Source organism: Hypanus sabinus, chromosome 7 (genome assembly GCF_030144855.1).
Source record: "Hypanus sabinus isolate sHypSab1 chromosome 7, sHypSab1.hap1, whole genome shotgun sequence".
Classification (NCBI taxonomy): Eukaryota; Metazoa; Chordata; class Chondrichthyes; order Myliobatiformes; family Dasyatidae; genus Hypanus; species Hypanus sabinus.
This window is the reverse complement of record NC_082712.1, coordinates 181,124,606-181,142,627: the sequence shown is the minus strand read 5'-3', so window position 1 is coordinate 181,142,627 and position 18,022 is coordinate 181,124,606. Positions and strand designations below refer to the sequence as shown.

The following is an 18,022-nucleotide window of genomic DNA, read 5'->3' as shown; positions in this document are numbered from 1 at the left end:
CCACAATATCTGCACCAACCATGATGCCAGTTTAAACTAATCCCATTTGCCACCACGTGCTCTAGACATGTGTTCATACAACCAGGCTTTGTGCTGCATACCAGACACCATACTGTCAATGTACATAAGCTAATCTTATGCATATACCCGTATAGTCATATTAACAGTTCCTTGTACATTGTATTTCATGATTTACTTTTGTATTTCTATTTATTGTGTTCTTTATGTTTATTGTTTTTTTATGTTGCATTGGTTCTGGGAAAAAAATCATTTTGTTCTCCTTTACACCTGTGTACTGCAAAATAACAATAAACAATCTTGCATATTAAATAATTCAACTGATTTCTGTCCTGCCAAACCCTTGGACAACCTTTCTCACTCACCACAATTCCACTAACTTTCATGTCATCAGCTTCTCAAGCACCTTCTCTCTGGTAATAGCAACTGCACTGACTTCAGCCCCCTGACACTCTCACCTCTTTCACTCTTCGTATATCCTCTTTGATCATATTGGCTTGCTTACCTTCATATTTCCGATTCTTTTTACCTTTTTAGTTGGCTTCTGGTGGTTTTTAAAATGTTCATATTCCTCCATCTTCCCACTAATTTTTATTCTATTACAGGCCCTCTCTTTGGCTTTTATAACAGCATAAAATATAGGAGCAGAATTAGGCCATTTGGCCCATCAGGTTTGTTCCACTATTTCATCATGGTTGATCCATTTTCCTCTTAGCCCCGCTCTCCCGCCTTCTTTCCATGTTAACTTTGATTTCTCTTGTCAGCCACTGTTGTGTCATCCTGTTTTAAGGAATTTTTTTCTTCTTCGGGATGTATCTGTGCATTCCAAATTGCTCCCAAAAACTCTAGTCATTGTTACTCTGCTGTCATCCCTGCTAGTGTCCTCTTCCAACCAACTTTGGCCAGCTCCTCTTTCGTGCCTCTGTAATTCTCTTTACTCCACTATAATACTGATACATCTGACTTTAGCTTCTACCTCTGAATTGCAAGGTGAATTCTATTATATTTTGATCACTGTCTTCCAAAGGTTCCATTACCTTAAGCTCCCTAATCAAAGCCAGTTCATTAGACAACAAGCCTTTCTCCTAGTGGGCTCAACCACAAGCTGCTCTAAAAAGCTATCTTGTAGACATTCTACAAATTCCTTCTCTTGGGATCCAAAATCAGCACTAACCAGTTTTCCCTCCAATCTACCTGAATATTGAAATCCCCCATGACTATAATTCATTGCCTTTTGATGTACATTTTCTATCTCCCATTGTAATTTGTAATTTACAAAAGTCCATAAGACTGCTGTTTAGTTTTTTTTTAAATGTTTGCAGTTCCTTAACTCTACCCATGAAGATACTACCTATTCCAATCCCATGCCATCTCTTTTTAATGACTTTATTTCAATTTTTACCAACAGAGCAACGCCACCCCCTCTGGCTACCTGCTTGTCCTTTCCATACAATGTGCATCCTTGGATGTTAAGCTCCCAACTATAAGCTTCTTTCAGCTACACCTCAGTACTTGCCCACGTCATACCTGCCAATCTCCATCTGCGCCACAAGATCATCTACTTTATTCTAAATACAGCATGTATTCAAATATAACACCTTCAGCCCTATATTCACCAGCCTGGTCGCCGTTACACGGCAATTTTGCCCTATCATCTGCCTAGCCATCCTCAGCCCACTCGTTTACCTGCATTCAAGTTGTACACCGGGAGGGGGGAAGAGAGGGGGCAGGGGGTCGGTAAAACTGGAACAGGGTGTGATGGGCGGACTCACCTCGGCGATGAAGCGCTGCAGCGCCGGTAACGCGCGGTTCTGATCGCCAGTCTCCACCCGCTCGGTCACCTCGCTCAGCTCCATGGCCGTGAACCGGGGAACGTTTAGCCCTGCCCATAGATACCAGCACCGCTCCCGGCCCACAACGACAAGCACCGCCTTGGCCGGCCCCTGAGATGCCGTATCCACTCACAGCGAAAAACACCTCTCCTGGGCGGACTGGTCCCGTCCATGGTTACCGAGCCCGCCCACAACAATAGTACCGGCTCCTCCCCTCTATCCAACTCTATTCACAGTGGGTGGGCATAGAACCATATTCATGACTTTAATCAAACATCCCTCACTGGTATTTGTTAACTAAAGTCTGTACTTTAAATTCCTCGGTGTTATCACTTCAGAGGATCTGTTCTGAGTCTAGCACATAAGTGCCGTTATGAAGAAAGCATGGCAGCACCTCTACTTTCCAAGAAGTTTACAAAGATTTGGGATGATATCTGAAACTTTGATACAGTTCAATAGGTGTGTAGTGAGAGACTTGACTGGTTTCATCACAGCCTGGTATGGAAACACTAATGCCCTTGAATAGAAAAGCCTACAAAGAGTGGATACAACAGTCCATCACAGGTAAAACCCTCCCCACCAATGTGGAATCTCCATGAAACACTGTCACAGGAAAGCAGCATCCATCAAGGACCCTCACCATTCAGACCATGTTCCTTTCTCACTCAGGAAGAAGGTACAGGAGCCTCAGGACTCGCACCACCAGGTTCAGGAACAATCATTACCCTTCAACCATCAGGATTTTGAACCTTGGGGGTAACTTCACTCAATTTCACTTGCTTCATTTCTGAAATGTTCCCACCATTTATGGACTCACTTGCAATGTCTCTTCATCTCATGTTTTCAATATTTATTGCTCATTATAATTATTTATTTATTTTTGTATGTATTTCTCGCTGTCTTTTGCACATTGATTGAACGCCTAAGTTGGTGTGGTCTTTCATTGATTCTATTGCCGTTATTATTCTATTATGGATTTATAGAGTATGCCCACAAGAAAATGAATCTCAGTGTTGTATATGGTGACGTATATGTACTTTGATCAGTACTGAGGGTTTGATGACATTTAACACTGAGTGTAGACAATAAAAACAGCCTGATGGAAGTATTACTAGTATCTAGGTGGAGCCCCAGCAAGATTGCTTCCACTGTAGACGCGTTTTGGTGATAGTCAAACTGCAGCGGGTCCAGGTCCTTGCTTAGGCAGGAGTTGATTCTGGGCATGACTAACCCCTCAAAGCACTTCATCACAGTTGTTATAAGATTAACTGGATGATGGTCACTGAGACAGCTCACCCTGCTCTTCTTGGGCACTGGTATGATTGTCATCCTTTTGAAGCAAGTGGGCACCTCTAACTGTAACAATGAGAGACTGAAGGTGTCCTTGAACACTCCCACCAGTTGACTGGCACAGGTTTTCAGAACTCCACTAGATACACCATCAGAGCCTTACACCTTACAAGGTCTCACCCTCATCCTGACATTGGCCTCTGAGACAGAGTCACAGATGCTGCAGGGATTCACACATTTGTTCTCTCTCTCCACGTTTGCATTGAACATACTTGATTGACAACCCTAGCAGAAGAATCCAAGGATCTCAGACTCCTGCTGAATCCTCTGACCCACTACATACCTCTCCAATCCTTTTCAAACCTCTGCAGTAGATCAGCATGTTGTCTCTGTTGGTCATGCCCCTCTAGAAAGACTTATACCCAAGCTCTGTTGTTTTAAAATTTGGTATTGGATGAAGGTCAAGATTACTGTTTTTATTGCGTTCTTTTTTAATTTTAGCTTTTTTTCTGCTTGCTGGAATGTTGGTAGAATCAGACAAGAGAATGACTGAATGTATTCAGGACATATAGTTATGTCCGTATGTTAATGAACAACCTCAAACCTTAATATTGCTTTTCCTTTTCATCCATCTACCCCATCCTGTGTCCCAGCTACTTGACTCCCCCACCCTCCCCACATTCTGCCCTCCTTACAATTCCTCTTCCACCAACCCCCTCCCTCCACAGCACACACACACCACCCATTCCACACCTTAAATGGCACCAGGACTCAATTACCCCAAAGTCCTCACCTTCCACTCCCTTGACACTCCCCTTCCTTCAAACTGACCCCCACACCATAGACCATCCTCTGACTCCCACTCATCGACCCTCCCATAAACCCCACCCTCCTCTCCCTCAGCCCTTCCCTGACTCCCCACCTTTCCCTCCATCAACACTCCACTGACTTCCCATCCTCCTCTCCCTTGACACCCCCATCCTCCCACCCTCAATGACACACCCTCCACTCCATCAATCTTCCACTACTCATCTCCCTCTACCCTCCCTCTATTTCCATTGTTTTATTTCAAGGAGAATAGAATTCAGCAAGAAGGTAATGCTGAGCCTTTATAAGACACTAGTCAGGCCACACTTGGAGTACTGTCATCAGTTTTGGACCTCAAATCTCAGAAAGAAAGTGTTGTCAATGGAGAGAGTCCAGAGAAGGTTCACAAGGATGATTCCAGGAATGAAGAGGTTAGCATATGAGGAGAATTTGGCAGCCTTGGGCTTGTACTCACCGGAATTTAGAAGAATGCGGAAGGATCTCATTGAAACCAAGTGTTGATAGGACCAGATAGGGTGCATGTGGAGAAGATGTTTGTATCCAGAACTAGAGGGAACAGCCTCAGAATATAGAAGCAACCTTTTAGAACAGAGGTAAGGAGGAAATTTTTTAGCCAGAGTAGTGAATCTGTGGAATGCTCCGCCAAAGACTGCATTGAAGGCCAAGCCCGTGGGTATACTTAAGGCAAAAGTGAGTCCTGATGAAGGGTCTTGGCCCGAAACGTCGACAGTGCTTCTCCCTATAGATGCTGCCTAGCCTGCTGCATTCCACCAGCATTTTGTGTGTGTTGCTTGAATTTCCAGCATCTACAGATTTCTTCGTGTAAGGCAGTAGTTGATCATTTTCCGATCGGTCAGGGCGTCAAAGGTAAGAAGGCTGGTGTATGGGGTTGAGTGGGATCCAGGATCAGCCATGATGGAATGAAGGAACAGATTCAATGGGCTGAATGGCCTTATTCTGCTCCTATGTTTTTTGGTATAATTGATCCCCTCCGCACTCCGCCTTCCGCTTTGATTGACAGCTGCCCCACACGTCATTCTGATTGACAGATGCCCGACCCGCCCGCACTTTGATTGACAGTTTCCCCGCCTCTGGCCTGCGCTCAATCTACTCTCCCAGAAGGCAGCGCGCGGCAATGGCGGAAAGGAACCGAGGTGAGGCGCTTGGGGATCTAATCCAGCCCCAGGACTGGGAGCAGCAGCTGGTCTCAGCGGGAGGGGCAGGGGCAGGGGCAGGGGCAGGGGCAGGGGCAGGGGCAGGGGGAGGGGAAGGGGAAGCGGAAGCGGAAGCGCCGTGCCACTCTGGCCCGGGAAGGAAAATCGGCAACAAGTCTCCTCACTACTAAAGCCCGCAGATGGAGGGTGCCGCGGCGGACCTGGAACCGGACACCTCACCACGTTCCCGTAGCCATTCCGGGTAATGTCCTACATCACCGGTCCGGGATGGTCCACAGTATCCCCACGTCACCCCCGTACTACCTCTGCCTCCTGGCTTCCCCTTTGCGGTTCCCAGTACCCCACTCAGAGGAGGGAATGGGGGTATAGGTTAACTGGTGAGAATCCCCTGTGTGCCAGCACAGGTTCAGTGGGCCGAATCGTCTTCCCCTGTGACATACTTCTTTTGTCGCGGGATGCGGATCCAGGGAGTGTTGTAACTGTGGAGTGTTATCTTCAGACAGAGAGGGTTATTAATCATCAACCTGGTTCTCCCTCAGTATCAAACAACACGCACAAAATGCTGGTGGAAACACTGTTGACGTTTCGGGCCAAGCCCCTCCCCCCACTACTTTCAAATTTCTTATTATCTCTCCTTTAAGTTAGTCTTGATGAAGGGTCTCGGCCTGAAGCGTCGACAGTGCTTCTCCTTATAGATGCTGCCTGGCCTGCTGTGTTCCACCGGCATTTTGTGTGTGTTGTTTGAATTTCCAGCATCTGCAGATTTCCTCGTGTTTGCTCCCTCAGTATAATCCCTTTTTTATACAAAACTACAAAAGTTCATTTATACAAAAATACACAATGTACGAACTTCAAATATTTACAAGATAGTGAGGAAATTCAAATTAAAATATTATCATTACTGTCTGTAAAACAATAATGGGGAACCCCTCCCCACTCCCAAAAATACACCCACTACCCTTTGTGACCACATACTGTCGCTCCAAGGATATCAGGGCACAAATGTATCCCCAGAGGAGAGACAGGCAGTTGGCCCTGGCAGACCCTTTGACTGTTTACGATTTACGTCAACGATTTAGGTGAAGGCATTGAGAATAACATCAGCAAGTTTGCTGATGATACTAAGCTGGGTGGCAGTGTGAAATTTGATGAGGATGTTAGGAGAATTCAGGGTGACTTGGATAGGCTGGGTGAGTGGGCAGATACTTGGCAGATGGCGTTTAATGTGAATAAGTGTGAGGTTATCCACTTTGGGAGTAAGAACAGGAAGGTAGATTATTATCTGAACGGTGTAAAGAGGTAAGGGAGAAATACAAAGAGATCTAGGGGTCCTTGTTCATCAGTCACTGAAGGTGAATGAGCAAGTGCAGCAGGCAGTGAAGAAGGCTGTTGGAATGTTGGCCTTTATTACAATGGGAATTGAGTACAAGAGTAAGGAAATCCTCTTGCATTTGTACAGGGCCCTGGTGAGACCACACCTGGAGTATTGTGTACAGTTTTGGTCTCCAGGGTTAAGGAAGGACATCCTGGCTTTTGAGGAAGTGCAGCATCGATTCACAAGGTTAATTCCTGGGATGTCAGGACTGTCTTACGCAGACAGGTTAGAGAGACTGAGCTTGTACATGCTGGAATTAAGGAGATTGATAGAGTATCTGATTGCAACATATAAGATTATTAAGGGATTGGACAAGATAGAGGCAGGAAATATGTTCCAGATGCTGGGAGAGTCCAGTACCAGAGGGCATGGTTTGAGAATAAGGGGTAGGTCATTTAGGACAGAGTTAAGGAAAAACTTCTCCCAGAGAGTTGTGGGGGTGTAATGCACTGCCTCAGAAGGCAGTGGTGGCCAATTCTCTGGATGCTTTCAAGAAGGAGCTAGATAGGTATCTTATGGATAGGGGAATCAAGGGATATGGGGATAAGGCAGGAATCGGGTATTGATAGTAGATGATCAGCCATGATCTCAAAATGGCGGTGCAGGCTTGAAGGGCCAAATGGTCTACTTCTGCACCTATTGTCTATTGACTGTCTGCTGATTGACCTGTGAATGTCCATCTTGTACAGTGGCAGGATCACCAGTAAATCTTCTGCTGACCCGTCCCCTTTCTGTACTGGGTACCCATATGTGAGGAGTGCAGGGCTGAAGTGGAAGCAAAACCTTCTTGAAAGTCAAATCTGAATAAAACGCGGTAAACCAAATTCTTATAGTTACCACAGTTTATTGCGTACCTTCCTGCAGGACTTTGAGACCCAATTGTCAAAAGAAAGGCAAGTAAGTACTGCCACCATCCGACAAGTGGATCTTCTCCCTCAGGTTACAGCCATAATTTATACATAGGAAGCCCCATACATTACTGTTGCAAGATATTATTTGAACTGGTACGACCACCAAGTCTGTGCAGAACTTAGTTACAGATAAGGGAGTCTGCTACATCAAGGCTTAATTACAGATGGCTGTGCTGTCCAGTCCTTATTGGTGAGCCCTCCTCCCCCTACTCAAACAAGAGTACAATGTACAATGTTAGCAATTTTTCAAGGTCTCTCTATAAGCCGGAGAGAACTGGTATGAGCCTGTCTTAGCTGACTGCTGAAAGCAGAGTTTACTTCAGTTCAAAAGTTCCTATCCAGTCCCAATTATTCTTTTAGCCAGAGGTTACATAGGTTCAAAATAATTTTTATATCTCCAATTCCTCAACCTGAGGAGCTGGCCCTTTAGATATTCCAAGGGGCTGCAATCTGTCACACTCGATATAAGCGTGATACAGAATGGACAGGTGGACGGGATGGCTGTAAACCTACATAAAAGCTTGTTGCAGCTACTGCCCTTTGCAACACCTTCCACCCCAGGTCCCCAATGTACATGGGAATGACCCTTGCAAAAAGGGATTTTCATTGGGGACCTCCCCCACCACCGGGTGATGAAACAGATTGCTATGGTGTATGGTCATCAGAGGAAGGAAAGGAAGTAAAGTGTGTGCAGGAACCTCCTTGGTACATCGTGCAAGGGTACAGTAGGCATCCCTGCAAGACGGCTCACATGTGGGACCCTCTCCTGAGAGGTGTCTTGGGCCATGCGTCCAATGACCAGTCCTGCCGAGGTGTTTTGGCCTGAAGTGTGGACTGTACTCTTCCTAGATGCTGCCTGGCCTGATGAATTCCTCTAGCATTTTGTATTTTTTGTTTGGATTTCCAGCATCTGCAGATTTTCTCTTATTTGTGAGCAATTCCAGCTGACCAGAGGTTAGCACAGCTGGAACACCTCCATGCCCACGTGTCTCATTGAAACCCACCATGATGGCATGGGGACCAGTCCTCACAGCCAGAGCACCATCCTTGCCCCACCCTCAGTACCTCCCCCCACAGTGTGACTCTCTTAAGACCTCCCCTCTCTCAGTATCTGCCCTTCCCACAATTTGACTATCTCCCAGTACCACCCTTCCCATAGTGCAACGCTCCCTTGTCTTTGTCTCTCCTGTGTTGCAGCACGCCCTCGAAGTGGTGTACCTTGTTGGCAGCTCCTGATACTGCCCGACGTTTATTGAACAAGAACATTGACCACTTGAGGTGTCTGGTAGTTTATTTGAGCAAACACAGGGAACGTTTAACATGCTATAATCATTGACATTAGGTCAGAGTAATCTAACCGGTTACCTGTCAGTTTGACACTTTCATAATTTTTCCATTAAACACAATTGGCAGCCTTTTACTCTAAACTGTCTATATCTTTCACCATCTAATTATACAAGGGCACATTCACCCAACCTCCTGCCCTGACATGTAACCTCATTCCTATTTACCAGGTGTTGGGCACTTACTTTTTATGTGTCTAATGGAATGAAACATGGTTCTGTATTGCCGACGTTGGCTTTTTTTTTAATGATTTATTTGAGGAGACATCTTTCTGACCTTGTTTGCCATTCACCAGCAGACTCACAAAACAAGTGCCCAGGCAAGAGCTCGTATTGGCTGTTACTGCACAGAGAGGAACAGTAATACTGCTTCTTTGATATGAAGTTATTGCACAGCGGGGCTATCACACTGATCATAAGACATAAGAGCAAAATTAAGCTATTTGGCCCAACAAATCTGTTCCACCATTCCATCATTATCCCCCTCAACTCCATTCTCCTGCCTTCTTTCTCCGTGTAAACTTTGATACACTAACTAATCAAGAACCTCCACTCTTAAATATACTCAGTAACTTGGCCGCCACAATTGTCAGTGGCAATAAGTTCTACAAATTCACCACATGTGGCTTCATTAACTTGATGATGGTGAGGACAATATGAGTGAGGTTGGTGTTCTGGAGCATGTTGATATTAAGAGAGAGGAGGTGATGGGGTTGTTAAAATACATTAGGACGGATAAGTCCCCGGGGCCTGATGGAATATTCCCCAGGCTGCTCCATGAGGCAAGGGAAGAGATTGCTGAACTTCTGGCTAGGATCTTTATGTCCTCGTTGTCCACGGGAATGGTACCGGAGGATTGGAGGGAGGCGAGTGTTGTTCCTTTGTTCAAAAAAGGTAGTAGGGATAGTCCAGGTAATTATAGACCAGTGAGCCTTACGTCTGTGGTGGGAAAGCTGTTGGAAAAGATTCTTAGAGATAGGATTTATGGGCATTTAGAGAATCATGGTCTGATCAGGGACAGTCAGCATGGTTTTGTGAAGGGAAGATCGTGCCTAACAAGCCTGATCTTTGAGGAGGTAACCAGGCATATAGATGAGGGTAGTGCAGTGGATGTGATCTTCATGGATTTTAGTAAGGCACTTAACAAGGTTCCACATGGTAGGCTTATTCAGAAAGTCAGAAGGCATGGGATCCAGGGAAGTTTGGCCAGGTGGATTCAGAATTGGCTTGCCTGCAGAAGGCAGGGGGTCGTTGTGGAGGGAGTACATTCAGATTGGAGGGTTGTGAATAGTGGTGTCCCACAAGGATCTGTTCTGGGACCTCTACTTTTTGTGATTTTTATTAACAACCTGGATGTGGGGTTAGAAGGATGGGTTGGCAAGTTTGCAGATGACACAAAGGTTGGTGGTGTTGTAGATAGTGTAGAGGATTGTCGAAGATTGCAGAGAGACATTGATAGGATGCAGAAGTGGGCTGAGAAGTGGCAGATGGAGTTCAATCTGGAGAAGTGTGAGGTGCTACACTTTGGAAGGACAAACTCCAAGGCAGAGTACAAAGTAAATGGTAGGATATTTGGTAGTGTGGAGGAGCAGAGAGATCTGGGGGTACATGTCCATAGATCCCTGAAAGTTGCCTCACAGGTAGATAGGGTAGTTAAGAAAGCTTATGGGGTGTTAGCTTTCATAAGTCGAGGGATAGAGTTTAAGAGTCGCGATGTAATGATGCAGCTGTATAAAACTCTAGTTAGGCCACACTTGGAGTACTGTGTCCAGTTCTGGTCACCTCACTATAGGAAGGATGTGGAAGTATTGGAAAGAGAACAGAGGAGATTTACCAGGATGCTGCCTGGTTTAGAGAGTATGCATTATGATCAGAGATAAAGGGAGCTAGGGCTTTGCTCTTTGGAGAGAAGGAGGATGAGAGGAGACATGATAGAGGTGTACAAGATAGTGCGAGGAATAGACAGAGTGTACAGCCAGCACCTCTTCCCCTGTGCACCACTGCTCAGTACAAGAGGACATGGCTTTAAGGTAAGGGGAGGGAAGTTCAAGGGGGATATTAGAGGAAGGATTTTCACTCAGAGAGTGATTGGTGTGTGGAATGCACTGCCTGAGTGAGTGGTGGAGGCAGATACACTAGTGAAGTTTAAGAGACTACTAGACAGGTATATGGAGGAATTTAAGGTGGGGGGTTATATGGGAGGCAGGGTTTGAGGGTTGGCACAACATTTTGGGCCGAAGGGCCTGTACTGTGCTGTACTGTTCTATGTTCATTTCTGTTTTAAATGTATGCCCCTCTTTTCTGAGTCTGTACCGTCTGGTCCTAGACTCTCCCATTATAGGAAATAGCCTCTCCACATCTACTCTTTCTAGGCATTTCAATAGTCAATGAGATTTCTCTCCCCCCCCCCCCATTCTTCTGAACTCCAGGGAGAACAGGCCCAGAGCCACCAAATGCTCCTCATATGACAGTATTTTCATTTGTATAATTATTCTCTGACATGGGTTTTCCATTCTTCTGTGGAGATTTGGCATGACATCTGTAACTTTGACAAACTTCTATAGATGTGAACTGAAGATTGTATAGACAAGCTGCATCGCAGCCTGGTATGGAAACACCAATGCCTTTGAACAGAAAATCCTACAAAAGGTAGTGGGTACATTGTGGGTAAAGCCCCCCCAACCATTGAGCACAACGACATGGAAAGCTGTCATGAGAGCAGCGTCCATCATCACTCTTCCTGCTGCTGCCACAAGGTACAGGAGCTTCAGAACTTGCACCACTAGGTTACTACCTCTCAATCATCTAGTGCATCTTTGAACTGTGGAAGGAAACCAGAGCACCCTTGGAAAACCCTTACAGAATGGCATCAGAATTAAATTTTGAGTTCTGAACTCTTGAATGTCCTGAGCTGATACACTCTGGAGTGCAGGAGATTGAGAGGAGAATTGATACAAGTATACAAAATTATGAAGATTATAGATAGGGTAAATGTAAGGAGGCATTTTCCACTGAGGTTGGGTGAATATAGAACTAGAGGTTATGAGGTAAGGGTGAAAGGTGATATATTTAAGAGGAACCTAAGGAGGAATTCCTTCACTCAGTGTGTTGAGTGTGTGGAATAAGCTTCAAGTGGTGGATGTGGTTAGATTGCAATGGAACACTGGCCCCAAATCTAACACTTAATAAAAATTGATGCCTGCACGTTTTGCATGCCACATTTCCCGAGGAGACATTAGTGTGTGAAAAGAAGTGAGTGGATTAGTTGACATATTTTGTGTGCCATGGTCCTAAGGAGACACCGGATTATGTCGAGGAAGAAGGAGTTTAAAAGAACTGAGTCAGTTTATTTTACGCACCACAGTCCCAGAGGAGGCATTGGATTGCATATAATTAAGGACTTGGCAAAGACAAATATAAAAAAGAGAGCTTAAGCAGAGTGGCCATGGTGTGAGTGGGTCTACGTTAGAGTAGGGAGTTGAGGTTTCCATGAGGCATATGCCATAGGTAGATTATTTTTGTTATTTATTTACTTTTTCTTATTGTAGAATTAGAGCACTGGTGTACTTGGTAAGTGAGACACCTTCAGAAGTGAAATTTTGAGAGTATAGAGTTTATATTGTTACGAATTACCATAACTGGATCACTGACCAGCAAAGATAGAGAGGTCCGTTGAAGTCTGATGGTACTATTTCTAAAAGTATTTATTGATAAAGGGCACAAAAATAAGATTAATGCAAACATACAGATAATATACGTCGTCAATACTAAATCTAGCGCGCGGGTATAAAAATAATCAATAAGAAATCGTTCTATTGTTGTCTAGGGGATAATGTATTGTCCGATGGAAAGATAACAGTCACTATCAGTTCGCTCAAGCTGCAGCATTGTTGGGTTTAAAAACGATGTGGTTTAACTTGACCCATGTCTTTTAGGATGCCAATCCGCTGAGTCAGGGGAGCGGGCTTCCCCGTTGTTAGCTAAAAGCTGTTTTCCATTGGTTCCAGCCACGGAATCGAATTCCTTCAGATGACTCCCTGCTGTTACGTGGTTGCTTAATGTTTCTTCTGGTGCGTCTGAAGGGGTTGTTCCCCAAACCCTCTTTTATACTTCCTCACGGGGTCTCAGATGTCAGTCAGGTTGGGATGATGCAATCCCTCAACCTGCCCACTCTGGTCATCCCCTGAGGGGCTTCAATGAATAGTACAGTACTCAATACACAACTTGGGTCTTCCGGATACAATGGCCATGTCCTGTAGCTTTACATGGCTGGGGAAACGAGCCAGCCTGCATGTCTCTTTTCCCCTTTCCTGGGCCCCTTTACCCAACCCAACAGTGATTTTGCGATTCTCACAAAGGAGGGGGCTACGGACGTAACAACCCCTTTCTTCAGGGCGTTTTTTACCATTGGAAAAAAATGAATACAGAGTCTCACAGCGTGCTAGAATCTAACACAACACCAAAGTTCTTTTTCTACAGAGCAATACAGTGATACATTCACTTCAGTATCTAAACAGTTAACAATTACAGTGTCACTTTCTTCAATATCTTAACATCGTGTACCGTACTAAAGTCTTGTAGCATCAATTTAATAACCACCTAAATTTATTTTTTTTTTAGTTCTTTCCTTCAGCAACAACTCTAAGGAGGTGTGAACTCAACTTCCGTGCATCTACAAAAGTTTATGGAACTACAAATCTTTCTGTCGTTTTCAAGCTGAACAGGCAGGCTTCTAGGGGGTTGTCTTTATTATTCACAGGCTGTGTCGAAATCCCGTACAACCGGCTTTGCTATTTAAAAATGGCGATCCCATTAACCATCGCCTCGTTTCCGGGTACTTGCCACGTGGGGAGCTTGGGTAATGTGGCGAGATACAGGAATTATTTTATGAACACCGTGTCCCAAACTTAGACCACCTTCTGAATTTCCACCCAATTCTTTAATTTTACACAGGTGGCTAACCCTCTTGTCAGGACCCTTCAGGCTATGTGTTTCTCGTTGGACCGCTTTGCTCAAGCAGTGCTTCAAATTCTGCCTCTTCACACCACATTTTGGAATAATAATAGCGTGGGGGGTCCTGTCACCTTCCGGCTGAATCGGTAAGCGATCGGCAGGGTTTAAAATTTCTTCATTCGATTTGGGAACTACAGATTTCCCGTTTCCTTCAATGATAATATTTATCTCCCCATTTGTGAACTCCGCATTAACTTTTAACACACCTTCGAGCACACACACCTGGGAACTCTCACTTCCCACTATTACCAAGGTTAACCCTTTCTTCACTGAACCAAGTCTATCTGACCCACCAGGACGGCCGTCTCATTCCACTGAATCAAATACCTCAGACTTTTTCTGAGCTCCGTTACTAGGTTCAGTACCACGTGCATCCCCATCTTGGACACACGCAAACGGGACATTGGCCTCTCCCAGGCTTTCAATACCCGTACCCTTTTCAAATTCTAAGTTCCCCCGATCCTCCCAGCTACTCTCTGGGCAACTCTCTTCCGGAGTAAACTCAACCCCGCGGGCTGAAACAACCTCATCTGCCAACTCAGCAGACTTCTTCAAGGCAAGGGCACCCTCTTCATCTAGGACTGCCCTCATTTCATTATCGGGAACACCTTCAGAATTTTCAACTTCGTCAAACAGTTCTGCCAAACCAGACAGATCATCCCTGTCCAACTCTGGACCTCTTAACCGTTCTATCGGTTCCTCATCTTTATTTCCTGCCTCTAGGGCCTTTCTCCTTGCTAAGGGCAGGTCTGCCTCCGCTCCCTTACCCTCTTCCACTTTACTACTCTTCGTTTTACCGCCCTCTAAACCCTCGTGGTACAGGGTCAGTAGAAACGTCTTGGCCAAATCAAAACTGGCCAGATTTAAACTGCTCTCATTCTCAGCTGCCTCTCTCGGCAGGCTGCGAGTGATCACGCATGCGGGATAGATCTGGGAATCAAGAGGCGGGGCCACCGCACTCGCCAGTCGGCGGGTCAGCAGCATTGCCGACCAAACCTTACCACCTGCTAAATCGTTACTGAGAAGGACGTCCGCGTTAGTTCTTGGGAATTCTGACCGCACCCCTATTTCAACTGGTCCAGATACCAGCTCACTATCCATAATGACCTTATGTAAGGGCACCATTTCTGTTCTTTTACTTATTCCCTTCACAGCTACCATCCTTGTCTTGCCACCAATCTCTAGTACCTTACTGCTGATCGACGACAGCTCAGCCCCCGATCAGTCTCCAGATCTGTACGGGAACTGGTGTGTCCCCCTCCCTCACAGACATGGTTCCGTGTGACATTCAAGTCTCAGACCCTTCTCGTACTCTGTCTACCCAGGGCTCTCTTGTCGATTTACTGATTACCACAGCACATCTGATAGGGACGGCCGCTGTCCCTTTTCCTGTCTCTTTCCTCAGAGCAAAACACCGAGATGCAATATGTCCCCCCTTTCCACAATTAAAACAGGTCAAGCCCGGAAATCTCTGGCCGTCTGGCCTTTCCCCCTCAACCTTACCACTAGCTTCCGGCAGGACCTCTGCCTCAGCCGGTGGACTTTCTCGATCATTCCCAGGGTCTCTCTGGGAGCTTTTATTTGAGGAAAACTTGGTCTTGGGGGTTAGGGCATATTCATCTGTGAACCTAGCAAATTCCAAGATGGACTTATGCGGCTTCTCATTCAAATATATCCGGATATCTTCCTTTAAACACAACCTTTAAATTCCTCAATCAGAATTAACTCCCTGAGACGCCCATAATCCTCTCCCACTCTCTCTGCGGTGCACCACCGGTCCAAGAGCACACCCTTCTCATAGGCAAACTCGGTATACGTCTGATTCCACCCTTTCCTTAAATTTCTAAACTTTTGTCTATAAGCCTCAGGTACTAGCTCATAACTTCGGAGAATGGCCGCCTTTACTTTGTCATAACTCTCCTTCATGGCCAATGCCATATATGCCCGCTGTGCCTTCCCCTTTAGCACACTTTGTAACAGTGCCACCCACTGACCTCTGGGCCACTTCTGATTCACGGCCACCTTTTCAAAAAGCAAGAAATAACTATCCACATCCGACTCATCGAACGGAGGTACTAGCCTCAACTCTCGACTAACATTGAACCGCTCCTCTCGGTCTGACTCCGGAACTCGTGGCTCTTGCCGTAACTTCTCCATCTCCAAGTCATGTTTCCTCTGTTTCTCTTTTTCATCTGCTTCCAGCTGTTTTAACCTCATTTCATGCTTTCTCTCTCTCTCAGTTCTCTCCCTGTCTTGCTGTCTCCTGGCCCTTTCCCTCTCTTTCTCTCTCTCGGCCCTTTCCCTCTCTTTCTCTTTCTCAGCCCTTTCCCTCTCTTTCTCTCTCTCGGCTGCCTCCAGCTGCTTTAACTTAATTGCATGTTCCAACTTTAATTTCTCCAACTCTAACTGAGCCGTCCCACTAGTGGGTGCCTCTTCAGGGATATTTTTCAATACCTCATCTGTAAACACATTCTTCCCAATATAATACTGAGTTATTGCCCTTCATACCTCCCGCTTTTTCATTGACAACCTCACCCCTTCGAGCTTTAACTCCTTTGCCAATTTTATCATCCGATTTGGAGGCCACCTCCAGCGCCTCCAGAGTCGGGTTTTCTATAAATTCACCCACGTCCATCTTTGCTGGTTTCCCGTCTGGCTACCCGCGTAACCAGATCCAAGTTTTGGACTTACAATCCTGGTTCACTGACCTCCCAATTTAGTGTCAAATCTCGAGACGAGAACCCCAACTTTGTTACGAATTCCTGTAACTGGATCACTTACCAGCAAAGATAGAGAGGTCCATTGAAGTCTGATGGTACTATTTTTAAAAGCATTTATTGATAAAGGGCACGAAAATAAGATTAATGCAAACATACAGATAATATACGTTGTCAATAATAAATCTAGCGCGCAGTTATAATAATAATAAGAAATCGTTCTATCGTTGTTTAGGGGATAATGTATTGTCCGATGGAAAGATAACAGTCACTATCAGTTCGCTCAAGCTGCAGCGTTGTTGGGTTTAAAAACAATGTGGTTTAACTTGCCCATGTCTTTTAGGATGCCAATCCGTTGAGTCAGGGGAGCGGGCTTCCCCGTTGTTAGCTAAAAGCTGTTTTCCGTTGGTTCCAGCCATGGAATCGAATGCACGTGGCTTCCTTCAGATGACTTCCTGCTGTTACGTGGTCGCTTAATATTTCTTCCGGTGCATCTGAAGGGGTTGTTCCCCAGACCCTCTTTTATACTTCCTCACGGGGTCTCAGATGTCAATCAGGTTGGGATGATGCAATCCCTCAACCAGCCCACTCTGGTCATCCCCTGAGGGGCTTCAATGAATAGTACAGTACTCAATACACAACTTGGTCTTCCGGAGACAATGGCCATGTCCTGTAGCTTTACATCGCTGGGGAAACGAGCCAACCTGCACGGCTCTTTTCCCCTTTCCTGGGCCCCTTTACCCAACCCAACAGTGATCTTGCGATTCTCACAAAGGAGGGGGCTACAGACGTAACAATATGTTCCTGTCAGAATGAAAGACAAGGATAATAGTTTGAAGGAACCTTAGTTTTTGAGAGCTATTGAGGACCTGGTTAAGCAAAAGAAGGTGGTGCATAGCAGGTAGGAACAAATGAAGTACCAGTATTTGAGGAGTACAGGACATGCAAGATAACACTTAAAAAGAAAATCAGAAGGGGTAAAATAAAGCATGAGGTTGCTTTAGCAGACAAGGTGAAGAAGAAACAATAGACAATAGGTGCAGAAGTAAACCATTCGGCCAGTCGAGCCTGTACCGCCATTTTGAGATCATGGCTGATCAACTACTATCAATACCCGGTTCCTGCCTTGTCCCCATATCCCTTGATTCCCCTATCCATAAGATACCTATCTAGCTCCTACTTGAAAGCATCCAGAGAATTGGCCTCCACTACCTTCCGAGGCAGTGCATTCCAGACCCCCAAAACTCTCTGGGAGAAGAAGTTTTTCCTTAACTCTGTCCTAAATGACCTACCCCTTATTCTCAAACCATGCCCTCTGGTACTGGACTCTCCCAGCATCTGGAACATATTTCCTGCCTCTATCTTGTCCAGTCCCTTAATAATCTTATATGTTTCAATCAGATCCCCTCTCAATCTCCTTAATTCCAGCGTGTACAAGCCCAGTCTCTCTAACCTCTCTGCGTAAGACAGTCCAGACATCCCAGGAATTAACCTCGTGAATTACGCTGCACTTCCTCTAC

The 18,022-nt window shown here is 45.5% G+C and overlaps 2 protein-coding genes across 6 annotated transcripts in view; one reads left to right on the top strand and one right to left on the bottom strand.

Annotated features, from left to right (window-relative positions):
* The window catches only part of ric8a (RIC8 guanine nucleotide exchange factor A), a 125,692-nt gene extending 123,623 nt beyond the window's left edge, over window positions 1-2,069 (bottom strand). The window contains exon 1 of one of the 3 annotated variants that reach the window (XM_059976280.1): window positions 1,791-2,069. In XM_059976280.1, coding sequence (XP_059832263.1) covers window positions 1,791-1,874 — 84 coding nt within the window. In that variant the 5' untranslated portion in view covers window positions 1,875-2,069. The remainder of the gene's footprint in view (window positions 1-1,790) is intronic. The other 2 variants (XM_059976281.1, XM_059976279.1) reach the window with 2 other exon arrangements.
* Window positions 2,070-5,056: 2,987 nt separating this feature from the next.
* Window positions 5,057-18,022, top strand: part of bet1l (Bet1 golgi vesicular membrane trafficking protein-like) — a 47,866-nt gene continuing 34,900 nt past the window's right edge. Inside the window, exons 1-2 of one of the 3 annotated variants that reach the window (XM_059976275.1) lie at window positions 5,075-5,122; window positions 13,726-13,871. Coding sequence is in view for 1 of the 3 variants with exons in the window: in XM_059976274.1 (XP_059832257.1) it covers window positions 5,104-5,122 (19 nt within the window). In the remaining 2 variants the exon portion in view is untranslated. Of the gene's footprint in view, window positions 5,123-13,725; window positions 13,872-18,022 lie in introns of all 3 variants that reach the window. The other 2 variants (XM_059976274.1, XM_059976276.1) reach the window with 2 other exon arrangements.